This window comes from Cicer arietinum, chromosome 3 (assembly GCF_000331145.2).
Source record: "Cicer arietinum cultivar CDC Frontier isolate Library 1 chromosome 3, Cicar.CDCFrontier_v2.0, whole genome shotgun sequence".
NCBI lineage: Eukaryota > Viridiplantae > Streptophyta > Magnoliopsida > Fabales > Fabaceae > Cicer > Cicer arietinum.
In genome coordinates, this window is record NC_021162.2 from 72,987,193 (window position 1) to 73,012,697 (window position 25,505).

The 25,505-nt window shown below is 31.0% G+C and overlaps 5 protein-coding genes across 7 annotated transcripts in view; 3 read left to right on the forward strand and 2 right to left on the reverse strand.

Moving 5' to 3' along the window:
• Positions 1-71: 71 nt before the first annotated feature.
• On the forward strand, positions 72-389 carry LOC101501787 (monothiol glutaredoxin-S6-like). The gene has a single exon (XM_004494280.2). The coding sequence runs from the start codon at positions 72-74 to the stop codon at positions 387-389; it is 318 nt and encodes a 105-aa protein (XP_004494337.1).
• Positions 390-3,040: 2,651 nt separating this feature from the next.
• LOC101502110 (uncharacterized) lies at positions 3,041-4,416 on the reverse strand. The gene is made up of 2 exons (XM_004494281.4): positions 4,257-4,416; positions 3,041-3,501 (listed from the first exon to the last, which is right to left on the reverse strand). Exons 1-2 carry the CDS (start codon positions 4,310-4,312, stop codon positions 3,306-3,308), a joined length of 252 nt encoding a protein of 83 aa, XP_004494338.1. The 5' UTR covers positions 4,313-4,416; the 3' UTR covers positions 3,041-3,305.
• Positions 4,417-5,596: 1,180 nt separating this feature from the next.
• On the reverse strand, positions 5,597-9,971 carry LOC101502431 (BTB/POZ domain-containing protein At1g03010-like). Of its 3 annotated transcripts, none has more exons than XM_004494282.4 (4): positions 9,629-9,971; positions 8,371-8,437; positions 6,738-7,925; positions 5,597-6,255 (listed from the first exon to the last, which is right to left on the reverse strand). In XM_004494282.4, exons 1-4 carry the CDS (start codon positions 9,718-9,720, stop codon positions 5,692-5,694), a joined length of 1,911 nt encoding a protein of 636 aa, XP_004494339.1. In that variant the 5' UTR covers positions 9,721-9,971; the 3' UTR covers positions 5,597-5,691. The 3 variants fall into 3 exon arrangements, with proteins under 3 accessions (XP_004494339.1, XP_073221734.1, XP_004494341.1); XM_073365633.1 differs by lacking the exon at positions 9,629-9,971 and adding an exon at positions 8,522-9,001; XM_004494284.4 differs by lacking the exon at positions 9,629-9,971 and adding an exon at positions 8,530-8,595.
• Positions 9,972-14,425: 4,454 nt separating this feature from the next.
• LOC101503168 (peptide chain release factor APG3, chloroplastic) lies at positions 14,426-20,870 on the forward strand. The gene is made up of 15 exons (XM_004494285.4): positions 14,426-14,648; positions 14,765-14,821; positions 15,130-15,210; positions 15,528-15,585; positions 15,700-15,803; positions 16,324-16,375; positions 16,882-16,931; positions 17,175-17,240; positions 17,318-17,482; positions 17,917-17,989; positions 18,103-18,235; positions 18,543-18,600; positions 19,187-19,234; positions 19,619-19,702; positions 20,506-20,870. Exons 1-15 carry the CDS (start codon positions 14,493-14,495, stop codon positions 20,575-20,577), a joined length of 1,257 nt encoding a protein of 418 aa, XP_004494342.1. The 5' UTR covers positions 14,426-14,492; the 3' UTR covers positions 20,578-20,870.
• A 1,609-nt stretch (positions 20,871-22,479) lies between these two features.
• Positions 22,480-25,505, forward strand: part of LOC101503487 (uncharacterized) — a 7,218-nt gene continuing 4,192 nt past the window's right edge. Inside the window, exons 1-9 of the mRNA XM_004494286.4 lie at positions 22,480-22,901; positions 22,974-23,046; positions 23,203-23,224; positions 23,402-23,480; positions 23,593-23,625; positions 23,900-24,048; positions 24,239-24,395; positions 24,810-25,050; positions 25,234-25,475. Coding sequence (XP_004494343.1) covers positions 22,683-22,901; positions 22,974-23,046; positions 23,203-23,224; positions 23,402-23,480; positions 23,593-23,625; positions 23,900-24,048; positions 24,239-24,395; positions 24,810-25,050; positions 25,234-25,475 — 1,215 coding nt within the window. The 5' untranslated portion in view covers positions 22,480-22,682. The remainder of the gene's footprint in view (positions 22,902-22,973; positions 23,047-23,202; positions 23,225-23,401; positions 23,481-23,592; positions 23,626-23,899; positions 24,049-24,238; positions 24,396-24,809; positions 25,051-25,233; positions 25,476-25,505) is intronic.

Here is a 25,505-nt window from a genome sequence, read left to right on the forward strand (position 1 = left end):
AAATTCACTTAAATCAAACATATACCCAAATTCTTGAAACATCTCTCTAGTAACCAAATTAGATCAATAGAATGGAATTGTTAACATCATTAACAGTTAACAAACCAGTTGTGATTTTCAGCAAAAGCACTTGTTCCATGACTCAAACAGTGAAAGCACTAATAAAAAGCTTTGGTGCCAACCCTATAGTTATTCAGATTGACAGAATGCCACTTGGACAACCAGTAGAGAGAGCACTGATTCAGATTGGTTGTAAACCAAGTGTGCCTGCAGTTTTCATAGGACAACAATTTATTGGTGGTACTGATGAACTTATAAGTCTCAATGTTCAAAACAGGCTTTCTGAATTGCTTATTAACGCTAGTGCTATATTCATGTGGAATGGCTAGTAGCTATATGCAAAACTTACTCCATCTTTCATCAAATAACATGTTTTCTTCTCTACTAAATAATATGTTTTCTTCTCTACTAAATCTTTTCAAATCATGTCACACCGTAACTTTCTTGAAGATAAGTTTAATTTTTATCAAAATTACGGTGCTAAATTGTGATTTTGTGAGTTCACTTCTTCTTCTTCTTCCGGTCATATATTTACTTTTTATTCTTCTTTGTTTTCTCTTTTGTGAAGAAGAATCTTACTCTGTCTTTTTGTATATGTAATGTAATGTAATATAATGCTTTTGCTCACTTATTTAAAGAGAAATAATCTCATTATGTGTTCTGCGGTTACTAAGTGTGAAAAAATTTACTTGAAGATTATCAAAATTTTATTAAAATTATGTAATAAATAATCAATTATTTGCAAACATCAGTGTGAAAGTAACTTAACTCAAATTTGGACAAGAACATAGCATCACTAAGCGAAAATATATTTGAATCGTCAAATCTAGCATTAGTCCCAGAAAAGAAAGTATGTAGCATTGTACTATTACTTTTTTGAGTTACATACATCTAAGAATAAAAATGAGTAACTTTATTTGAACATAAAAAAAAAATCTAAAACCTTATTTTTACGTCGCATAAAAATACACTATTTATAATTGCCGATGTAATCTACCGAAAAATTTGTAAAATAAATATTTAGCTATTCAAGGATGGAACCATACAATACAAAACACGAGATAAAGCTTCCAATTATGATGATGTTTTTTTGAATAAGTCAATTCATTTGGAGTTATTAATATCCAAGAGAGTAATATAAGAGATTGTAGTTTTTTTTTATTTTTCTTTACAAATTGAGTTTACTAAAAGACTCATCAATGAAATTGTCTACATTCTTGCAAATGTGGCTTCTAGACTAGCTGGTCTCCATACTATGGTATTCCTATACATATCCACCATTTATTATCTAATGGAATCACAACAAAAACACATCACCACCACCCTAATTGGTTCAATCTTCAATTAGTGAATATAAATAAATGTTCTTGTTGAAAATAATTAACTCTTTAAATTGATGTTCATATTTTCGTCACATAATAATAAAAGATGTTAAGTTGGAAATAGAATTGTATAATTGAGATTAAATTTTCCGTAAAAAGAAAAAAACAGAGATTAAGTTTAATACATGCGCCGGACATTCTTGTCATCCGTCTTATATTTGATTCTTTATTATTTTTTTAAAGTAAGATCTGTTTATTTATTTTATCAAATAGTAAGATCTTACTTAACTATTTTCCCACTTCTAATGGCGACCTTCTAAAAAGTAGATTATTGTGATCAACAATAAATCATTATCTTTTTTTAATAAATAATAATAAAATACACATTTTACAGTTATAATAATATTTGAAAAAGATGTCAAAACAAATTTTAATAAAATTATAATTTAACGAAATTATGATCGATTAAATTAAAAATCATATGAAAAACACTTAAAAAAATAAATCTAAGTTTTGTTGATAGTAGTATGTCAACTGTTCTTGTGAGTGTAATACATGAGACAATTTAACACAAAATAAATTGTGATGCAAAAACAGTTGTCGAGGAATCCATAGTCCCCACTGTGATGCCAAGAACTGACCTAGCACTAGTTTTTTGTGTTCTATGCTACTTCTCCTAACGCATATGCCAAGGTCCTTTTCGTTTCTATTTTACAGGGGTTACTAGTATATGCCCACAATAATTCAACTTGAAGAAATTCATTATTGTTCTTGTTCTCCAAACGTTTTTATAAAGCTTACTCTCTTCTTCGAAAATATATCTTTTATCAATTTATTAAAATTTTCAGTAAAAAAAAAATCATTTTAATAATTTTGTTTTTACTATTTCTAATGTCTATTTTTTAACATGATAATTATTTAATTGTAATGAATAATGATAACAATCCCAAAAACTTACATGTGGCATATACAACTTATTTTTGACTGAAATGTCATATAACTTATTCAATGCAATAAGGTTAAGACAATGTCATTCTGGTAATAATGCATGAGGGTTACTTGTAACCAAAAAAATACTCAAGCGTTTTTTTATAGACAAATGTAAGTAACAATAGTGGTTAGGTTAGTTTTTCATGTTACTAATGCAAACCAGATTCTTCTAATGCAGAAGGGATTTTCACCCTTCATATACTATGCCGAGAGAAAATCGTTTCATTAGTTCACAAAACCACCGATATCTTGATACATGCAGAAGAAAATAAAACAAATACATGCTTCAGTTATCTCCCTCCCTTGTTGACGAATAGAATAGATTCTCTACAAAAATTTGGCTTTGTAAATCACTTTAGTTTACTTTTGACGTGTTTTGCATCGTTTGTTATTTGAGTGTGTTACACATTCTTAGGTGGCTGAATGTGAGACGTTAACACATGGAAGCATCCCTTGAAGCACACAACGCAAACAACATTAAAGCAAACGGTATTAAATTTTAGCACAGTGGCAAGAAAAAAACCCCAAAGAAGTTAAAAGGAAAATGCCTCCACAATTACTTTGCAATCATTCCACCACTTTAAAGGTAATTAATGTAAAAGTCAAACATCTCTAAAGATACAACAGTTCTGATAGTGTAAAAAGTAAAAACTCTTTACACAATAATATAAATGAATTAAATCCATATCATTAACTGGTGTTACGCAAACTTATCATCAATAATAAGCATTTACAACATTAAACATCTAAATGCTCACACATCTAAACAAATAGGCACAGCATCTCATCACAATTCAGTGATCCACAAATGATTAGAGAAGGCAATGTTGACCTCCGATTAAAAATTTGGGGGCAGAACTGAATTCATTATGGAAGATCTAAAAATAGAAGTTTCATCAAAATGGTTTGCCAAAATGTTCTAACTTGTAACCTTCACTTCTTGTGTATATAGTCTTTCAAAATATGATTATTGTCCTCACGGATTGCATTTCTTCGCCAATTAGCTACTGCTTTAGCGACTGTAGCATTAGCCCTGCAAATCTCGTCAGCAGAAAACTTATGCTCTATGATTCCCAAAGGTCCAGGCTGCAGCACCTTAATCACAGTTTCCATCTCTTGCTCAAGCTGTCTGTCACAAAATAAATATAAAAATAAAAACAAGTTTTACATAAGGAATAATAAACTTCCAATGGCCCCATTTTAACAACATTGCTCTACATTCCAAATTCCATCCTATTCCTACCCGACCATACATTCATGCACATACATCAACAATTGAGATAACTGTTTTTTTTTTCTTCTGTAAATCAAGTATCCTTTTATCATTACTAAGAAGATTACTCTCATAAAGATTCATTGAGGTCAAGTATCTACTGCTCACGCCATCATCATGTTGGTCTTGAGATTAGCTGGTTTACCTCTAAAATTTTGGAAGGGAGAAAATATCTTTTTATTTAACAAGACATTAAATATTAGAACAATGAAAAAAGTAAATTTACACTTCCATCTGTTAAAATCTCTTCCCCTCCTAAGAAAATTGATGTGATCTTCAATATCAAAAGAGTGAAATACTAGTATATAATTTCTCTTCCCTCCCTTCTCCATCAAACCAAATAGACCCATCTAGTTTGAACCATGGCAATGGCACATGATAAACCCAGAAGCAGAACATGTATCATGAATTAGGGTGGAAATTGTAAAGTTGTTTGATTATTGTAACATATGATCAAGAAACATGCATTAAAAAATGCTTACAATTATAAACGTCAAATTCAATGAAATCAAAATTCCAAACAAGGCATAACCCTAACATTTTCTACAAAAAAGAAATAAGCATTTAAACAAAACAGGAATGATAGAGAAGAGAAAGTTGGGAGGAAATACCTAACTAGCCCAGAAAATGGCAACGAATTTCGAAACCCTGCAAAAGATACCCCCATGTCTTCTTCACACACAGACACACACCATTCGGAACAATCGCAGAAACCAAATCAAGTTCAACACAGTTTTTAAGTTGATACGTCGTCGTATAAACCTTTGCCTATGCAGAAATAACACATCACTGGGCCGGTTTGGGCTCGTGGGCTCCTGAAACATGTCAATTGGTCCAAATATACAGACTCGGGAGGCCACGAGCATAATTGTGATTTGTATTAGATAAAAGAACTTTAATATAAATAATTTTTTTACAAAAAAGAGTATTGATTTATTCAGTGTGAGGCCACGAGCATGGTGCAACTTCTAGATCTAGTTTTTTTTTTTTTTCATTTACTTTATCTTTTTCTTACGGTAACTTTTTCCATCTTACAGTAACTTCTAAGGGTTTAATCAATACGTTATGAGTGTAAAGATTTTTAAACACCGAATACAAATTATTGATTGAGTGGTTATTTAATGATATAAATTATAACTATGTAATTAGATGATAAAATTAAGTGTTATAGTTCACTAATATAAAACTCTTATGTAATTTTTATTGTTCGTAAATATTATTAGAAACTCATTTCAAGATCATGAGTTCGAATTCAAAATATGATATTCAATGTAACAATGTTGAGATTTGCTAATTGAACTAGACCTTAATATATATTTAATAAGTATATGTAATTTTAATTTGGTGAAAAGTGTCTTTTATTTTCCAGTACTATATATGTTTCCTTCTTCATGGCACCATAATTTCTTGACTTTTGTTTAAAACACTTTCTTGTCCGAAAAGTTATATCCACAAAAGTAGAGTGGAAAGTGGGAGTCAAATAATTATTTTTTGTAGTTGAAGATGATATTATTACGCATGAAAACGGAATAGGAGTGGGAAATCATCATTGCATGTTTTCATTATCATTTCATGTTTGTCACTCTAGTCATTATACCAAAAAAATAAAATGTTTTCAGCAATTGTTTTTCCCTCCCCTTTTGCTTTAGATGTCTCTTAAAGATTTGTTATATCATATAAACTATAGTTTAGCTAAGATGCTCCTAATTTAATGATTTTGTGTTTTGATAATTTTCTACTGCTGTTATATGGTGTAGGAGTGAGTGGTCTGGTTCAATAATTTTATGTTATCAACCTTTACTTAATGGTTGTGAGTCTCTTTAGGTCGCAAGTTGCGTATTCGAATTTCACTAGTGTTATTGGATAGAAACATGTTTAGTGAACTTTAATTAGAGTATTTTACCCTCACTTTAAATTTCTTCTATTAAAAAAATGTTTCTTTGGGTGCATATAACTAAAAATATTGAAAAGTGTTACATTCTTGTAATGCATTATATTAATGCATATTAATACATTGTGACAAACATTATACATTTTAATATATAGTCATGAAACTGAGTGACACCTTCGCTTATGAAAAGGAAACCGAATTTGTGATGAAGTAGATCTTTCACCAGTACCAGTACCAGTACCACTGCCACGAACACTGTTAATACGAAATAGAGCATTAAGTTTACTTAATTTTTTGGTGAATGATTTGAAGATTTTGTTAGCAATATGAGGCTTCACAAGCTCCTGTTTCATAGAAACGTGATCTTTCTCCAAATCATTCAATCTCATTCTCATTCTTGCAACTTCAAGTTTCAGCTCTCTGTTCTCTCTTCTTACTGATGCATAGTTATCTCTAGGAGAAATTGCTCCACTTCCTATACCACTTCCTGATCTTTGAGGGAATTGACCGTGAATTCCACCGAAGAAGATTGTTTGATTGTGTCCTCCGTTCATCGCGTTGCGAAGCCTTGTTTGTTCATAGAAAAGAACCTGTACTCCTATTTGAACTGGTAGTCTTTCATTTTGTGCTGCATGGCTACATGCTTCTTGAGATAGTTTCTGACAGTCGATGGTTTTGCTTAGACGGTATCGCTCTGAGTCCTTAATGTGAGGATGAACCTATATGATAAATAACAAAGTTGAAAGGCTTCACTAGAATGTAAAAAATCTAATACATACATTGAATCATAGTTCATTATGTGTCACGTCATAATATTATTTTGACAAAGTATATCTTGTTGTTGTTGTTTAAATTGTTTCATTGTATCAGTTAAATCATTTAAGTTTTGTTATCTGTATGTCATTACCATTTTTAACTCATTTTGCTAAAGTCAAAGTTACACAAATCATATTGTACTTGCTAATTAAACATAATGTAACTTAAAGTCAGCTATCTAAGACAAAAATAGACTTAAAGAACTAATCTGATACGATTAAACAACTTAAAGGACAACATGATTTGATTGGCCTATTATTTTCTAAAACATTTGGAGGAATGTGTAAAACTTTTTTATACACCAGAGAGTAATTAAATTCTTAATAGTATTTGCAATGGAAAATTGACAGTTAAGTAGAAAAGGAATTCAATTCAAAATTCTAACCTTAAGGAAGATATCAACAGCTCTATAGAGTCCATCACTTGAAATGCGTGCATGGTCCGGTAATAGTTCAGCAAGTGCTATGAATTTTGATGGCAAAAGGTTTGAGTCTAGTGCAACTTCAGCAAGATAATTGTCAAGTAATTTGGAAACTTTCAGAATTGAGCTTTGTTTTGGAGATCCAGGACTGTCAAATTCATACTCATACATCATTTGGTTTTCATCTCTAAAATCACTATCTTCATCATCATCCACATCTTCCAAGTTTAGAAAAGTAGAAAAAATCCTCAAAACTGAATCTGTATCATACATTGTGTTGTGATGAGTATTTGAAGTTGATGAATTTGTTGGAATGAGAATGTCTTCGAGAATTGCCTGATCAAGTTGTAGACCGATTCGCTTTTCCAAATCACCTTTACAAGAATTTGATGCTGATGTTGCTATTGAAGTTTTCAATAAACATGAAAGAAATGCCATTGGAATTGGACTTTTCCTTGATTGATTTGGAAGTAAACCAACTATGGTTTCAACAATGACCCTTTGATTCTTTTGCAATTCTATGTCAAGAGGGTCCCTAACATTAGTCCCTTGAAGAGAATTATGTGCATAGTTCACCAAAATTTTGCTGATTAAGTCTTGTTTCAATCCCTTTGATTTCATAACCGATATAACTCGTTCGAAGAAATCGAGACTGAGAACATTGAATGAGTTCCCCCACCAATCTAAAGGTGTTTCTTGTTCCATTACTATTGATGTGTTTTTTTGAGAAGGAAAAGTGTGGTCAAGTTTTAACAAACCAGAAGTAAGTTGCTCTTTGCATGCATTATTCGCAATCGCATTGATAAGCTTATTAACAAGGTTTATTTCTTCTGATAAAGGTAAAAGATTCTCACAATGGTGAAGAACATGTATAGTGTTTGATGTGTTGGGGAGTACTGTTTCCTTTAGATATGATTCAGCTCTTGTCAACAAATTCTTCTCTGAGAATTCTTCTGTCATTTCAAGAAAATGAGATGTGCAATGTAGCATAGCAACATTTGAGAGAGTGAAATCAATGTTGATTCCATAGCAGAATTTTGCAGCTAATTCAAATGCCTCTACACCACCTGGCACATTTGGAAGACTTATGCGTGAAACTTTTGATTCTAACAGCAGCTTTCTAAATCTTCCACTCCTAGATATAAGAGGAAACTGTGGAGAAAAATTGTAAGAGTTTAAGTTCTTAGTGACAAAATAATCTCTTTGAATTTTTTTCATAAACTGAGGCATGAAGAGAAGGCACTAAGAAATCAGAAGCATAATGAAAACCATACATACTGATAGCAAAACTATGTGTAACAGAAAAATTATAGGCTGAATTGATCGCAGAATTATAATGTGTGAAATGCGAATTGTTCGAGAGAACCCGAATTCGTACCCTGACCTAAACAATCAATAGTCAAACTTTACTTACCTATCAAATGAACTCTTTCTCTGGAGGATTAAGACTATAAACTATATTTATATATATATTGATTGCAGAATTATAATAATCTACTCAGAAAATGGCCAACTATTCAGTTACACTTAAGAATGTCTACCAAGGAAAATCATGCTGAATACATAACCTATGAGAATTGAAAGTTTTTTTCTTTACCTTGTGAAGTGCAAAGGTTGATGCTACTACTTGGATGGTAAGATCACTAGAGACATCAGATATTGGCCTGCAAAAACCACTCTGGCTGAATCACTATATATATATATATAGACATGAAAGTTTCAATGAAAGGTAAAAATAATAGGCATACATTATTACCAAAAATTGAAATTATCAGAGACATTGAAAGAGTCTCTACTACAATATATTTTTAATTTAATGCACCAAAATGGAGCTCAATTTATGAGCATTCTACACCACAAATCAAAAAGACAACTTTAACTTCCATGATCAAGATCTTGGATAAGAATAGCTCCATATATGGTTGGTTACATGAGTCTTGAGTTTATATCAAAATAATATTTCAGGAATGGCTATTTAACTATAGTGGAACCCATAATGCAAATCATTGAGTCACACTAGTATGGTCAAGTTGATTTCAATGCTGTCATGTTCTATGTGCAGCCAAAAAAAATTATCATTGTCGGTGAGCTCCTATTACATCTCCAAATTCACTAAGGCCAAAAGCTAAAATAATAGTATGAAATAATTGATAGGCAAACATCAATTTTCTACCATATAGCTAAAAAACCAGGTCTGAACATTCACCATGGAGTGCCATATCACTGTCAGATGAGTAAAGGACATCAAGGTCATAATTTTAAATCTTTACATGTCAATCTCATTATCCATGTCGGTATTTGAAGGTGTGTTTGGTGTCAGACACATATCAGTGTTCAACATCGACGTCTATATTACTTTAATCACTTTCATTTTCTTAAATTATTAATATTGCTTAAATTATTAATTTTCTTAAATTATAAACATCAGTGTAATATCATATCTAGTATACGTGTACATCAATGTCTCATAGATCATAGAAGAGTCAGAAGGAAGGCAGGCAGAGCTATCCCTCAAGACTTTTAAAGTTGTTGTCCAAAGTCTAAATTCAAAAAGTGCTCTTGAATTTCGTGAATGATTTAAGTGTTTTTTTTTCTACCATAAATTTGGATCGATTATGACTAAGCAAGACGATAATTTTTTGAAGATTCAAGTGTATTAATATGAGATGCACTAACAGATTAGCTTGTATATCTGATTAACTTCAAGGAATATGAGAAAAATAAATAAATAACTTTTTAGAATTCCTCATTAATGTATCTAAAAGCCACATGTAGTAATTGGATTATACCAAAAAATGTAAAATAAAAAACACTAAATAGAGTAAAAAAAAATCTTATGAAGTTGAAGATTATACCATTCAGTGGCATGTCTTATGCTTGAACTTGGACGAAAAGTCCTTTTCCCTGAAACACTAGGCTTCAATTCACCAAGAGTTACAACTCCCATTTTTCTCCACAAAAATTCACACTTCTCTTCCTTCTTTGTCAATGGAAAGTTGAAGTGAAGTGAAAGTTACATTAACCAAAGAATATAATGAAATTTAAGATGGAGGAAAATTAATGCAGGTGTGTGTGGTTGCTGCACTTTTTAGTGAAAGGTGGTGAATGTGTCATTGGTCTTTGCTTTTCTTTACATGGTTAAGAAATTGCAGGAATCCACACTGCTTTTATGAGTTGTTATAATGGCTATAGTTAATTAAAGGTGCCTAAGTAAAGGCTAACATAAATAACTACATGTATTATGTGTAAAGTTAGGTAAAGTTGCATATTATTAAAACTTAAAAAGCATGAGTTGGATTGCATTGCATTGCATGTTATAATGAGGCATCATGGTATTTATGATGATGGACTAGTTCAGGTCAAATACATGTATGAATTAAAATGTTGGAAAATTAGTGAGTTGCTGCAATGCCTATATATACTATACTATGGCATTCAAGTTTCTATTAGGTTTTTCTAATGTTGAGTAATTTATGCTAAAAAAAATTGGCTGTAAGTGAGGGATGTTACTGTGAGACCCTGTCTTTTTCTAAAGTGAGGTTTAATTTTCCTAATGGACTTCTCACATCCAATGCTATTTAGGGCAAAAATAATATATGATATGAATTAAGAGCTTTAATATTATATTAGTTTTTCTAAATTTCAACTTTATTATTGAACAAGACAGTTCAAAACTAAGACTAAAGATGAATGTTATATGTATATTGACACATTGTCAGTTTGATCCTTAAATATGTGAGTTGGTGTTAAAATAATTATTGATTACATCAAAATTACAAAATTTAAATGTATCTTTTATTAGTTATTTTAATTCTCATATATGTTTTTAATTAATTTAGTATTCCAATGAAGAATCAGAAGGTGTTTTAGTGGAAAAACATAAAATTAAAGGGATAAAAAAGTCATGTTCAACTTTCCATCCAACAAAATTAACAATTAACTATTATTATTTATTATTAAAAAAAAATTAATACTCATGTATGTATCTCTGCTTAACCAATTTAACTCATAAAATTACTTATAAATATTTATAATTTCAATATTTTGAAGGACTAAAATTTCAGCATTTCACACATTGTGATTAACATTGTGATAAACCAAAATTTCCATTTATCCTATTAAAAATATATTAATTAACATTGTGATTGCATATTTGCACTAAAGTTGTGATGACAATTGGTGAATGTGACAACTGTAGGATGAATGATGAACAGAGACGGGTCGATCAGGTGGTCATGACTCATTATGAATGTTTTTCGTTGAATGGCTCTGAGTAGTCCTAGTGGTAAATTAATTTCAGCACTATTTAATACATCTTTTGTTGTTTTCTGTGACTCTGGCTCATAACTTCCTTTATTTTATTCCCCTGCATATCACAAATTATTATATGAACATTTAATGCAAGTTTCAACGAAAATAATAAGGTAGCATTTAAGTAGAAAGGTTAAACTAAAACAGAATGTGCTACGAGCTAATACATAGTACGGTCATGAGAGAAAGAAACATTAAGCAACATGCTTTGTGTAATTAAAATTTAGACATTAGTGCATATGTCAATAAAGAAGGTGACCACATCATGATATGGATTAAACATTCGACCCCACCCATATCACCTGCAACATGGATCATTTCCTCTCTCTTAGTTAAATCTCAGTTAGATTAAATTTATAATTCCTCTGCAAAAAAAACTAATTTATAGTTGACAGATCAAAATTTTAACTATTAGACTATATATAACCTAGCCATTAATTTTGCTGATTATTTCTCAAGCTCAGATAATAAGATAATATTGGGATTAGCATAACTATATAGCTAATATATATGGATGTCCAGCTAATGTTTGTATATATTGGACCTAGATTCAATTAGAAATCTGTTTTTAAAGAAAAGTGCTAGTAATAAGAACTTACTTTAATACCGTGTATGTAATATTTTCTCCCTTATTAAGTAATTTATTGTATCTCAAAACTTTATGCAAAACTTATTTTAAATTGGTGAGGTCCAAATAAATTTCTCTCAATAATAATAGTAGTGTGAACGGAAAATGTTAGGAAAATTATTGTTTGTGACTTTCTTACTATTTCGCCTTATCACATGATATATTATCATTCTCAATTTTTGCAGAATTAGTGCCAAAATTTATTTATTTTCATCGCATGAATGTATAATATTTTCATTATACACATACACAATATACGGGCTCAATGTGGGCCTCCCACCATGGGCCGTACCGGATCCAAAAAATCTTAGGATGCCGTAGCAGTCTCATAATCAACCTCATCATTGCATAAGCATGCGTGGTGTGCCTAATTAATTGAACATTCTACGAATTTGCCTAATATGATCCATTATAATCATCTATTTAAAGCTGACACCAATTTTATATTTGCTATTAGTACAAGTTTACAACTACTTTCCTTTTCCCATTTTTAATGACAAATATGTCCCATATGTTTCATACAGTATCTTTACATCTTTAAATATTTAATTGATGTAAAGTAGAATTAAAATGATCTCGTTTAAGGTTGTGGGTCTTGTTAGCATTCCAATTTTTTTTCCTATTAAGAGCATCTTTAACGGTAGTCAAATGAGTTCGTCAACGTAAATTTCAGTTTTTGGTGAGTTCACGATTGGAGGTGTGACACGCTGTCATCACGGTGCTTTCAATGAGGAACCATACTTTCACAATTTAATAATAATAAAATTATAACCGTTATCATTTTTATTAATTTATTAATAATAATAAATTTATAACAGTTAGTGGATCTTATTTAATGAACCCACGTTTGAAGTAAAAAAAAGATGAGTTGTTTCAATATAATGTGGCACAGTGGATTCCATCTAATAAACCCTATGTTGAGCTGTTGGAGATATTAAGTACTCTTTCCACGGATCGCGCATGAATAAGCAGAGTCTTGTAAAAAGATGTTCTAGTTTTGCAAAAAAAAATACAATTTTAGTTATTAGAAAAATTAGATAAAATAAATTTTAATCTTTATAAAATTTTACTTTCAATTTCTAAAAAAAGTTCTCAATTTTTAAATTTTTAAATTTTTTTTATTCATCTTTAACTCCTATTTTGAAAAGTTTTTATCGATAAAAAAATAATAATAATATTTTTTGTCCCTAAAAAAATCTTATAAAATCAAAATAGAGACTATAAATGAATAAAAAAAATAAAAACTAAACTTGAAATATCGTAATTTTGTAGAGATTAAAAATATATTTAACTAAATTACTTTAATTTTGTTATATTTGTTTATCAAATATATATCTTTTTTATCAATTATAAAACATAAAAAAAAAATTGAGATTCTCATCAATTATGACTTACATGCTATTGGACTATACAAATAGTCCAATACTTATTCTTTATATAAGTCATTTTTGTTGATGATATTTATCCCGTGTATAATTTTTATGATAAATTATAATTAATATATTATAATTTTTTTAATAATTTTTAAAAAAAATATTCAAAAAAATACGTTACTAAAATCATAGTAATGATTTTCTACCATACCTGTTGTTTATAAAATAAATAAAGGTTTCGTAACAAGGTATTTTGGAAGGTAAAATTAAAAATGAATAGAAAAGTATTAACTAAAGATTAACATTTCAGAAAAACAATTGTGATTAACACGACAATTTCCATGTGAATAGGAGGGACCGAACTCACCACTACATGTAAAAAATAATGCAATTACAAAAATAATTTAAATAATTATGATTATTGATTTGAGACGGGACGGTCCAAATTTATCAAAGTGGTATGCTGTAACAGTAGAAAATACAAATTCGAATAGAAGGGTGATCACTGATTACATTTAAAATAAAAAAATTGATAGGAGTTTGTAAGCAAAACTTAGGGGTGTGAATAGTAAAACCTTAAAAAACTTAACTAACATATGTTAAGCCCAGCCCAGTCCAATCCAGAAAGTATCTCATCCTAACAGCAATACACAACCGCTCTCATATCCGTGTCTTCTGTTCCTTTATCCAAAAAACACACTGTCATTGCTGTGTGACTTCCACACCATGAACACTTATTCTTTATATAAGTCATTTTTGTTGATGATATTTATCCCGTGTATAATTTTTATGATAAATTATAATTAATATATTATAATTTTTTTAATAATTTTTAAAAAAAATATTCAAAAAAATACGTTACTAAAATCATAGTAATGATTTTCTACCATACCTGTTGTTTATAAAATAAATAAAGGTTTCGTAACAAGGTATTTTGGAAGGTAAAATTAAAAATGAATAGAAAAGTATTAACTAAAGATTAACATTTCAGAAAAACAATTGTGATTAACACGACAATTTCCATGTGAATAGGAGGGACCGAACTCACCACTACATGTAAAAAATAATGCAATTACAAAAATAATTTAAATAATTATGATTATTGATTTGAGACGGGACGGTCCAAATTTATCAAAGTGGTATGCTGTAACAGTAGAAAATACAAATTCGAATAGAAGGGTGATCACTGATTACATTTAAAATAAAAAAATTGATAGGAGTTTGTAAGCAAAACTTAGGGGTGTGAATAGTAAAACCTTAAAAAACTTAACTAACATATGTTAAGCCCAGCCCAGTCCAATCCAGAAAGTATCTCATCCTAACAGCAATACACAACCGCTCTCATATCCGTGTCTTCTGTTCCTTTATCCAAAAAACACACTGTCATTGCTGTGTGACTTCCACACCATGAACAGCTTAACGGCGAACTTCACAGCTCGAATATGTGGCACACGCCGTGACGTAGTCCCTGTACGACACCGTTCCATTCACCAATTCATTAACAGACGCGTCACTGTTGTTCCCAGAACCACGCTCATTTCTACAAGATTCGTCTGCATGGCGGTACCTCACCAAATTCATTTGAATTACTTTCCATTTTAATTTTAATAATAATTATTATGTAATTAGTTTAATCCTCTTATTCTTTTCTATTTACTTTTCATGGTGTTGAATTTCAGGAACCTTATCTTATATCGAAGCTTGAATCTGCTGAGAAAACTTGGAAAGAATTAACGGTATGCTTTTTAATACTCTCTTTTTTCATTTTCACATATATTAAGAAAAGAAAAGTAGTGTGCATTTAATATGTTCATATTTTGTGTATAAATGTTACTAAAATATTTATAGATATGTTCATTTCTCTCTAGATAAATTAGCAGTATTAATAAGAAGTATATTTGAAAAATAATAATAAATGTGTATAGAATTTGAAATTGGCTTATATTTAGGGATAATTTTCTAAAACGGACTTATATTTATATTTAGACAGAGGTTACTTTATGTGGACGTAGTTATTTATGTCTGAAATCTAAAATTATTTCAGGTGAAGCTTGCTGATCCAGACATTGTGTCTAATCCCAGTGAGTATCAAAAGTTAGCACAATCGGTATCGGAGCTTGATGTGGTACTCAAACTGATATTGCTCCTTATTATCATTTCTTCAACTTTACATTCAACTAGGTCTATTTTAGATTATTTTATAATAACTTGTGAAAGGTTATCAACTGAAATAAATGTATGGCTGCAAAAGAACTGAAATGAGTGAGCTTATAAAAAATAATAATTAAAATGTAAAAAATAATTTCAACTTCTATAAGGAATTTCTGTTGAAAAATTTAATGTTGTTACAAGATTTTTTAATGTTTCTTTTTCCATAAATAACTAATGAGAAGTTTACCGTAACTGTCTTCTACTGTCATTAATGTGATATTGTGATGTTAGGTTGTGTCCATGTATAAGAGATTTAAAGACTGTGAGAAGATGCTTGAAGAAACCAAAGGTTTGCTCAAGGACTATCATTTGTTAATCGATTTTCCACTCCATGAGTTGAAGGATGATTTATACACTATTGATTTTTTTTTTCCTGTCTATTTCTTCTCAATCAACATGTTAGCTTTAGCAAAGGATGCTGGCAATGACGAGGATATGGCGGAAATGATATCTTACGAAATTGACTCTTTGTCCAAGCAACTCTCAGAGCTAGAGGACAATATGAAGGTTTGTTTTTATTCATTTAATTTGTTTGGGATTGTAAGTTAGATTTTTTTGTCATACTGTCACTGCTTGTGACTTGTGTTTAACCTTAATTTATGAAAACTAAGTCTGTGTGATCTTTGGTACGAAAAAAATTCTTGATAAGTTTTGTTATCGGGAATATGCTAATTTCACGTGAAAGTTTGTATGTTGTTTGGTCAGTATGGATCAATACCAATTTAGCAATTGTTAACCCCAAATGTGAAATGTCAAAACCCTACAGAGGAATCTTAATACTCTTTCCACGTTATCATCATATGTACTCTCTTTCTCATTGACCATAACAAGCTTTTGTTCCCCATTTTTCAAAACCATGCCAGGAATCTCCTATCTTTTTCCCTTTCTTTTGATTTGTACTCTCTTTTGTCTTTAGCAATCTTGAATTTTCAATCACCTAACTCCCATTCTCTCTCATAATTTTACTTTTCCATTTCTCTCAGATTTTAGAAACTTACTAATTGCATTGCATCTTGCACATTCGTAGGTTTTACTGCTTCCCAGTGATCCTCTGGATGCAAGAAACATAATGCTTGAAGGTAGATTCTTTTCTTCTTTTCAGTACATTGTTGTTAGTTGTTACTCAATGATTTACTTTTACTTTTACTTCATGGCTTAGTTAAATGTTTTTTGACTGAGACTTATGCTAGAGAACATAAAGCTAATTTCTAAAAGTTTAAATAGTATTTGCTTTATAATAATGGGAAATGTAGAAAATATGTAAAATTGAGGAATTTTTAAAATTTATAGAAGCTTATAATGTAACATCATATGCCCTTAAGTGGATTGAATGATTATAATTCACTAGTGCCACAGTTTTTTAGTTTTACACTGAGAGGAGTGGGTAGTGGATACTCATCAATTTGACTTATACATCACAAGAGTGACATGATTTCTGGGTCCCCCACTTCTCCTCGTCTCATACCTCTCTTTGTAGTTACATTATGGAATTTCCGGATAGCTGAACTTAACATATCAATCATTATTACTAGTATTATTATTATTATCAACATTTGAAGTGTTTTATCATCATTCACTTTTGCAGTAAGAGCAGGTACCGGTGGTGATGAGGCTGGAATATGGGCTGGTGATCTTGTAGGTACATGCTTTTATTTGTCCTTTCTAACCCATGCAGAGTGCATGAAGAACAATGATACACACAAATTGTGTTATGTTTTTTCAACATATAAAATAAATCTTTGACCGTCTCCAACAGTTATTTTCTGTCTTTCTGCTTAGCCTTTTTGATTGCTTTAGTTTAAATGTTTTAATGAATAAAACATTATTGAGTTGTTCAATTCTTAATCATATTCTGATTCTGTTTTGATGTTGAATCAGGTCCGAATGTATGAAAAATATAGTGAACGTAGTTCTTGGAAGCATTCTGCCATCTCATGCTCTGAGGTGCTCCTCGTGAAAACTCAAATATAGTTTTTAATTGCTTTTGTAATTTGTATAACTTGCTTTTTGTCATCTTTTAGGCAGAAAAAGGAGGATACAAAACTTATGTGATGGAGATCAAAGGAAATCGTGTCTACAGTAAATTAAAATACGAGTCTGGTGTTCACCGAGTTCAACGCGTTCCATTGACAGAAACACAGGGTCGCGTACATACTTCTACTGCAACAGTGGCCATCATGCCAGAGGTAGATTACATGTTTCAGGCTTTTAGCCATACATTATTCATGACCCCAACATATAGTTCTGAAAGCAATTTTTAAAGTCTTACTGCCTTAGCATTTGGAACATTGTTAATTTGATATTTTATTCCTAAAGTTACTGTTTTTGCATAAAAATCTATCTAAATTATAAAAGTAGCTTGCGTATACCTATTTTTTTTTAAGTAGGCATAGATGTAGTGTAGTGTAGTCTCAATATTGTTGTCTAGTCTTATCAGAGGCTTAGATCAATTCGTGATTAAAGACCCTTTTTTATTTAATTGTTTAATTTTTAAATTCGTATGTGCTTTAATGAGCATAGCTTTTTGCCTACCAATACATGATAACATGAGTATATGCCTTCCTTCCTCCTTTCAAGTTTTTAGAACATCTAAACCAATCGATTTGAAATCTTTATCTAGGCTGATGAAGTTGAAGTCGTAATTGATCCAAAAGATATTGAACTGACGACGGCACGTTCTGGGGGTGCTGGAGGTATAGATCTATGGACATGAAACTATTTCAATCAAGTAATCAATCTTTAAACTTCCCGGAACAAGATGCTAATTCCATTCCTCTAGGAGTTCTGATACATTGATATCATGCAGGCCAGAATGTTAACAAGGTTGAAACAGCAATTGATCTTGTTCATAAACCAACGGGAATCCGCATATTTTGTACTGAAGAAAGGACTCAGATTCAGAACAAGAATCGTGCTTTTCAGTTACTGCGAGCCAAACTGTAAGCATCAACTTTGACATCTAGGTTTCTTTGTCAACATTGCAAGTCTGCTTTTAGAATTGAATTATGTGAGTCTATGACATTTTCGACTTTTTTCTACCCTTTTTCTCTTAAATACATGTTCATGAGATAAATATGGCTATTGTTTCTTGAGTTTCAATAACACGTCAACTGAAGGATATAAATATCATAAAACAAAAATCTGACCAAACATCTTGAGCTGATTAGTACGTTTTTCCTTAGTATTCTCTTTAAGCTTTCTTTCTTAATATGTTGCATTTAGATTTGATATGAGATCGTTTTACAGATATGAGATAAAGTTAAGGGAGCAGCAAGAGTCAATACGAAATCAAAGAAAACTACAGGTATGATCCTTGTTGTGTGTTTTTCTGGAGTAGACTCAGATGCCTTTGTTTATTGATGCCTTGATGATTTTGGTCCTTTGGATTATTTGTGATTGTTTACTACAGTACATTTATGTCATTCTTAAAAGGACAACTTAGGATCAGCCACTCCGTCAAGCAACTCTGTAATTGTAGAATTGTTGGCACATTCTCATAATTGCCTTAGATGTTAATGCAGAATGCTCATATGTATTGACATCATGTTGAAGAAATATATGTGCCTCATTTACTTTCTTTGATAACCTCAAATTTTGTTCAACTACAAACCCAGCAGAACTTTATCAACAACTATAACACAGTAATTGCAAACCCCGCTTCTCTGACATGTGATGTTGCTTGATTATCAAAAAACTATAGACACGTCTCTCTCTGTCCTCTCCTCTAGTTCAACTTCCAATTTTCTATTTGGTTGTACATGATCAAATATTTTAGCATTTGTCTTTCATGATTTGCATCAGTCATAATTTATTGACAAGTTTGCTATATGGGGGAGTATACAGACAGAAATCAAACTAAAAATATTTTACAACACTGTCTCACTTTACAGGTTGGTACAGGAGCACGTGCAGAAAAAATCCGGACATACAATTATAAGGTACTCAATGTTGCAGTCCATATTTTTTCTTAATGTGGTGATTGCACAATCACACTTGTTAGTCTATCCATTCCCGATCCTAAATTTAAAGAGTGACTATACTTCATAATTATATTCATAAGAAATTTTCCCCTTATAAATTATAAGGTGAGAAATGCCATTGGTGATTAGTTAGAAAGAAAAGTAAGAGAAGATCAGAAAATACAAAAGAAACATGCACCTTAAATTATTATTTGAATCTCTGAAAATTGCATTCATTGAACGAAGTGAATAAGATCCAGTGATCAGTTATTTGTTCCTGTCGGCAGTTTTATTAAAGTTCCATATTTTCTTAATGGAATTATGGTTTTACTGAAAAAAATTTACACTAAAATTTTCTTGTAGGACAATAGGGTTACTGACCACAGATTGAAGAAGAACTATGAACTCACCAATTTTCTGAATGGTGACATAGAGGATGCTGTTCAGGTATATATTCTATTTCTAGCACACCTCCCACAGCAAGAACTTGTTCTTCTGTCCTATGTTTTACAGTGTCGAACTGCATGCAATATATGCTAAGAAGGTGGTATATATTAATATCAGAGCACCTGGGCACTTTTAGCGGCGGTTTATTTAGGTTTTATTAGATGAAGGAAATTTATGGTTAGAAAGAGAAAATTATCGAGTGAAACCCTAAATTATTGAAACTCCCCTGGGTTGGATTTGATAATGTTGAGTGTAAGCTTTTGGGAGGATATTGCCAGGTACTGAATGCTAACCAATAACATATGCTCCCCAAACTAAAATTCACATTAACCAAAATGTAATTTAAAAAATATAGGGAAGAAAGACAGTATTATTAATTAAAGTGCCACTGTTGACCATTAAACAACCGTCCCCGAGGGGATTTGAACTAAATCCCTTGAGGTTACAAACTCAAACTCTTAGCACTGAGCCGACACCTCATGAACATTGGTGAAAATATAAATTGTTTCTTCGATTATACCAAAAAATACAGGAAGGGTTGATAATGGTAACCCTGGCAATAGGCTAAGGCTTTCACTCTGCTTGGGCTTTTGAAAGAAAGACAAAAACATAATTAGGAAACCACAAAAATTGGCAAACACTAGAAGACTGATCAAAAGTTTCACCGATGCACTTTACATTAAAAACAATATACTGCACAGTACTGAATTTGCCAAGAATATTATAGGTTTGTTCATATGAATGAATAAAAGTGCTTTATCAATATCATGGCTCTGCATTATCGAAAAACTTTCTTTGTGCAGTCTTGTGTCTCGATGGAACAAAAGGAGCTTATGGAAGAACTTTCAGAATCTATGGGTGCTCATGCTAGATGATGCGCAACAGATTTCTCCGATGTGATCGGATAGTATTTTATGGATAACTTTCCACTAGAGAAATATCTGCAAATATATATTGTTCTCCTGAATATGTCCCGCCACACATACCGAGTTTGTTGATTGTCAATGGGTAGATACTGGATAGTTTTACATGTAATGTAACACTTGGATAGTATTCTGTTGGTAAAAACCTGTTTCATTATGTAAAGTGATGCAATTAACTTCTTGCATTTTGTGCTCACTGCATTGTAATGATATTATGTGGTATTGAACTGTAGGTTTGATTCCCAGCTCCCTCGTCTTTCCTGGGTTTTCATTGGTTTGGTTTGGTTCGGTTCAACTTAATGAATATGAGAATCTGAACTGAACCAAAGTAGCAAAATTTGGTCGTATGTCCGGTTTGTTTTCACAGTCAAAATATACTGTTGGATGTTCGATAGAATTGAAGTTGCAGACTGTAGCTTGATGTAACTGTGGTGAAAGTTGTTTTGGAATGCAAGAAATGAATGTCTACCACCAAGTTCTAGACGAATACTTAATTAGTTTGGTTGTCGAATTTTTTGTTTCTTCTTTTTTATAAAAAAGATGGATTGACAATTGTTTCTTGACAGAAAAAAGATGGATCATTAACAAACATTAATGGAAGTTCTTGATGTGCAAATCATTTTAGTATGGTTGTGACCATCGTAAAGTTTTGTGATGTTAGTCCTTCTTGAAGTCGGCTTAATTATAAGTTAGTCCTCATATCATAAAGAACATGCAATATTTTCAACAATAATAAATCAAAATTATATTAAAATGAAACACGAAAATTTTACTGAATGAAACATTTGGATTATAGAAAACATGTCCAAATAGACTTTTCAGTAAAAAAAAATTTGTATACAAATGAAATAAAACTATCCGATAGAAGAGATAAAATAAGAATAAATTATCATATCATGTTTAAATTCAGTGTTTAATGAACTTACAAATATGAAAAATTAATTCATAATTTTATCTTATTTTATTTCTACTTGAAATTTTTATATTGAATGAGTTGCTTTAAAAATTCGCATGATATGATAAAAATAATAATTTATTGAATTACTTTTATAAAATATAATAAATATAAATATAAAAACAATTTATAAAATATAATCAAATATAAAATATAAAAATAATTAATAGAATTGATATTAAACTTAAAAATGAAATATTAATAACTAATTTTAAAAATATTTATAATTTTATCACAAGAGTAATTTGTCTTTTTATATAATTTAATAAATTAATATTCAAAATTATAAAAATATGAAAATTAATTAAAAAATTTAAATAAATATAATTTATTTACAAAGATAAATTATAAATTTTTTATTTAAATATAATATATTATATCATGTCATTATAAGCTGTGTACTAAATACATGACAAAATAAAATATTATTTCGTTGGTTATATGTGTATATCAAACATATGATAATGTTCATTTTGTTATTGTCCTATCATATCCTTATATTATATTTGTATCTTATCTTACGCATCAAATATAATCTACATAATTATATTTTGGTGGTGAATTATATTTGTCTCCAAATTTTATAGAATAAACAATCAGACTAGCGAGACGATGTCACGATAGTTTTTAATTGTGTAAAAATTGCAAATATATTTTTAATTAGTAATTTTATAGATATTAAATTTACTGATAAAATATATATTTAATGATTAAACAGATTAGCTGAAAATATATTTAAGAACTAAAATAAATAAATAAATAAAATACATATATTTAATTATATTATTATAATTTTGATTTATTCCAATATTAGTGTGAGTGCGTTTACCATTCAGAAATAGCAAAATGAGGAATACGGAAAACGGGGAATTGTGAAAAACACATTAATGTTGTTATCTGGATGGAGGAGACGAGGACAAAGAAGAGCCACTTGTCATGCAATAAACCATTCCAAGTGTTGACAACAGAAAGTAGTGTATATGGCAAGCAACTCTCACAAGCAATTCGAAGAGAACGGTACTAGCTAGCTACTAATAATAATCGTAGCATATATTTCAGTAACATTCTCATTCCGATTTTGCTTCTTCACAACTACACTTCTATGCTTCATCAGAGGTCTATCGTTGTTCTTAATCGCCTTTTCTATAAACACTTATCAACCACCACAACTACAAACTTTCGATTCCCTTTCTCATTTTCACGTTTCACACTTCCAAACATTCTCTCAATGGCAACTCTTCATTCCAATCAACACAACAACTTCACCAATCGACTTGCTTCAGAACAAAGTCCTTATCTTCTCCAACACGCTCATAACCCTGTAACTAACTCTTCCCTAATTTCAATTTATCATTTCTTAATTTTCACTCATTAATAAACAATTCAATTCAAGGTTGATTGGTATCCATGGGGAGAAGAAGCTTTCGCTGAAGCACGCCGCCGAGATGCACCTATCTTCTTATCGAGTACTAACTCTCAACTCTTTTTTTTTTTTTTTTTGTGAAAATTATAGTTTCCTAATTTTATTTTATTTTTTATTTTTGAGGAAAATTTGACTGTGTAATTAATTAACCGCTGGTTTGCATGTGGTAATGTGGTGTTCGTGGCCATTTGATATGAAGTCGGGTACAGCACTTGTCACTGGTATGTTCTGTGTGGATAAACAACTGCTATTGTTATGTCAATTTTTTATGAGTTTTAATGAATTGTTTATTTATTTTGATATTTAAATAAATAATTCATTGATTCCATTCAAGGGTTTATTGATATTGAATGGTTTTATGTTTTAACGTTGATGATATTTTGGCAATCTTAATTAAGGTGTCATGTTATGGAGGTTGAGTCTTTTGAGGATGAGGGGATTGCTAAGTTGTTGAATGATTGGTTTGTTAGTATTAAGGTAATTCATCTATTTATGTTTCATCTTGCTTTTGGTTCTTACAATAATAATCACCAATACTTAATAAGCTGATTTACTTTGTTCTATACCAATACTATTATCAATGCCATAGGTGGATCGAGAGGAGCGACCAGATGTTGATAAGGTAACTTTACTCTTCATTTAATTTATACATATATAATTTAATCGCGTGACAGCATGATCAATATCTATTTATCAGTCTGTCTATGTGCGCGCACACACACAAGGATATTAATTGTTCTATTTTAAGGGATAAATAAGATGGTTTTATGGATTATCCTTAATTTTTGTAAAACTCCCTGAAATTTGAACTTTGAACGGTTGAGATGCTTGTAGAAACTTAACTTTAGGGTGTTCCACTGGTAACAAGATGCACTAAAAGATTTTGTTTTCTTCAGGTGTATATGACGTATGTGCAGGCTTTGTATGGTGGAGGAGGTTGGCCTCTGAGTGTATTTCTTTCACCTGATTTGAAACCTTTAATGGGCGGAACTTATTTTCCCCCTGATGATAAATATGGCCGACCTGGATTTAAGACTATACTCAGGTTAGAATTATTGCACATGCTAGCTTAAATCATCAACCTACTTATACTCTTGTTTTCAATAACTTTGGTGGATGGCTTTTCGTAATTTGCCAAGTATAAAACTTTAGGTCAATGGTTTAAAACCATTATTTTGGCTCTGGGAGTTCTTATTAGTATACTATTTTATTTGTTTTGTTCCTGTTTTCTCCAGAAAGGTAAAAGAGGCTTGGGAAGATAAGAGGGATATGCTAGTTAAGAGTGGAGCATTTGCAATTGAACAGCTTTCTGAGGCATTGTCTAGTAGTTCAGATTCTGGCAAATTGCCTGATGGTGTTTCTGACGAGGCATTACAGCTATGCTCTGAACAGGTAAGGCTTTGTGCATCCGCTTTGGTTTACTATTTCAATTTCAAATTCAAATTTGTTAGGAAGACACCCTCTTACTTCTTAATACAAAAGGGATATTATATAACGGAAAATAAAAAAGGGTTTCTGTAAATTGGGTCTTGCTATCCTGTGTTCTCTTTCATATATATATATGAGGAACAGGGGGAAATGGGGAATTGTCAAAATGACAACAACATTGTTTTCTCATTTATAAAAGTATTTTTAATTTAAGGCTGATAAAAACCAGTGTTGTAACTTGTAACATAGATCAAGTAATATTTCTTCTTTTAAATCTGAGAAACTTTCATATATCTGCATTTGTTGGAGTTCTTCTTGTTGATTTATGTTGAGGGTTTCAAATCTGGAGTATAATTCTATATTACTATTTTCTATAAGCTCTCTGAGAGCTATGATTCAGAATTCGGTGGTTTTGGATCTGCACCAAAATTTCCGAGACCTGTTGAGATCAACTTGATGCTTTACCACTCTAAAAAGTTGGAGAATACTGGAAAGCTGGATGGAGCTAACGAAAGTCAGAAAATGGTCTTCTTTACCTTGCAATGCATGGCAAAAGGAGGCATTCACGATCATGTTGGAGGGGGGTTTCACAGATATAGCGTGGATGAGTGCTGGCACGGTAAATTTTCCTTGGACAACCGTCATTTGGATCTGAATGTCTATGAGCTATAGTTATAGGATGCATATGCAAATGCTTGAGCATTTTTACTTTGCCTTATTAGTTAGAATGTGTTGTACTATTCAGTTCTCTTTATTCTGAGTTTAAAGATGATTAAGTGGTTGAGCTCTTGTGCCCTTGCAGTTCCACATTTTGAGAAGATGCTTTATGATCAAGGGCAGCTTGCTAATGCTTATTTAGATGCTTTTTCTATCACAAAAAATACCTTCTATTCATGTATATCACGGGATATCCTGGACTATTTGAGGAGAGATATGATTGGTCCAGAAGGTGAAATTTTTTCAGCAGAGGATGCCGACAGTGCGGAGACTGAAGCGGCCACAAGAAAAAAGGAAGGAGCCTTTTACATATGGACCAGGGAAGAGGTCTGTCATTCAAGCTTTATCTGTCTTTCC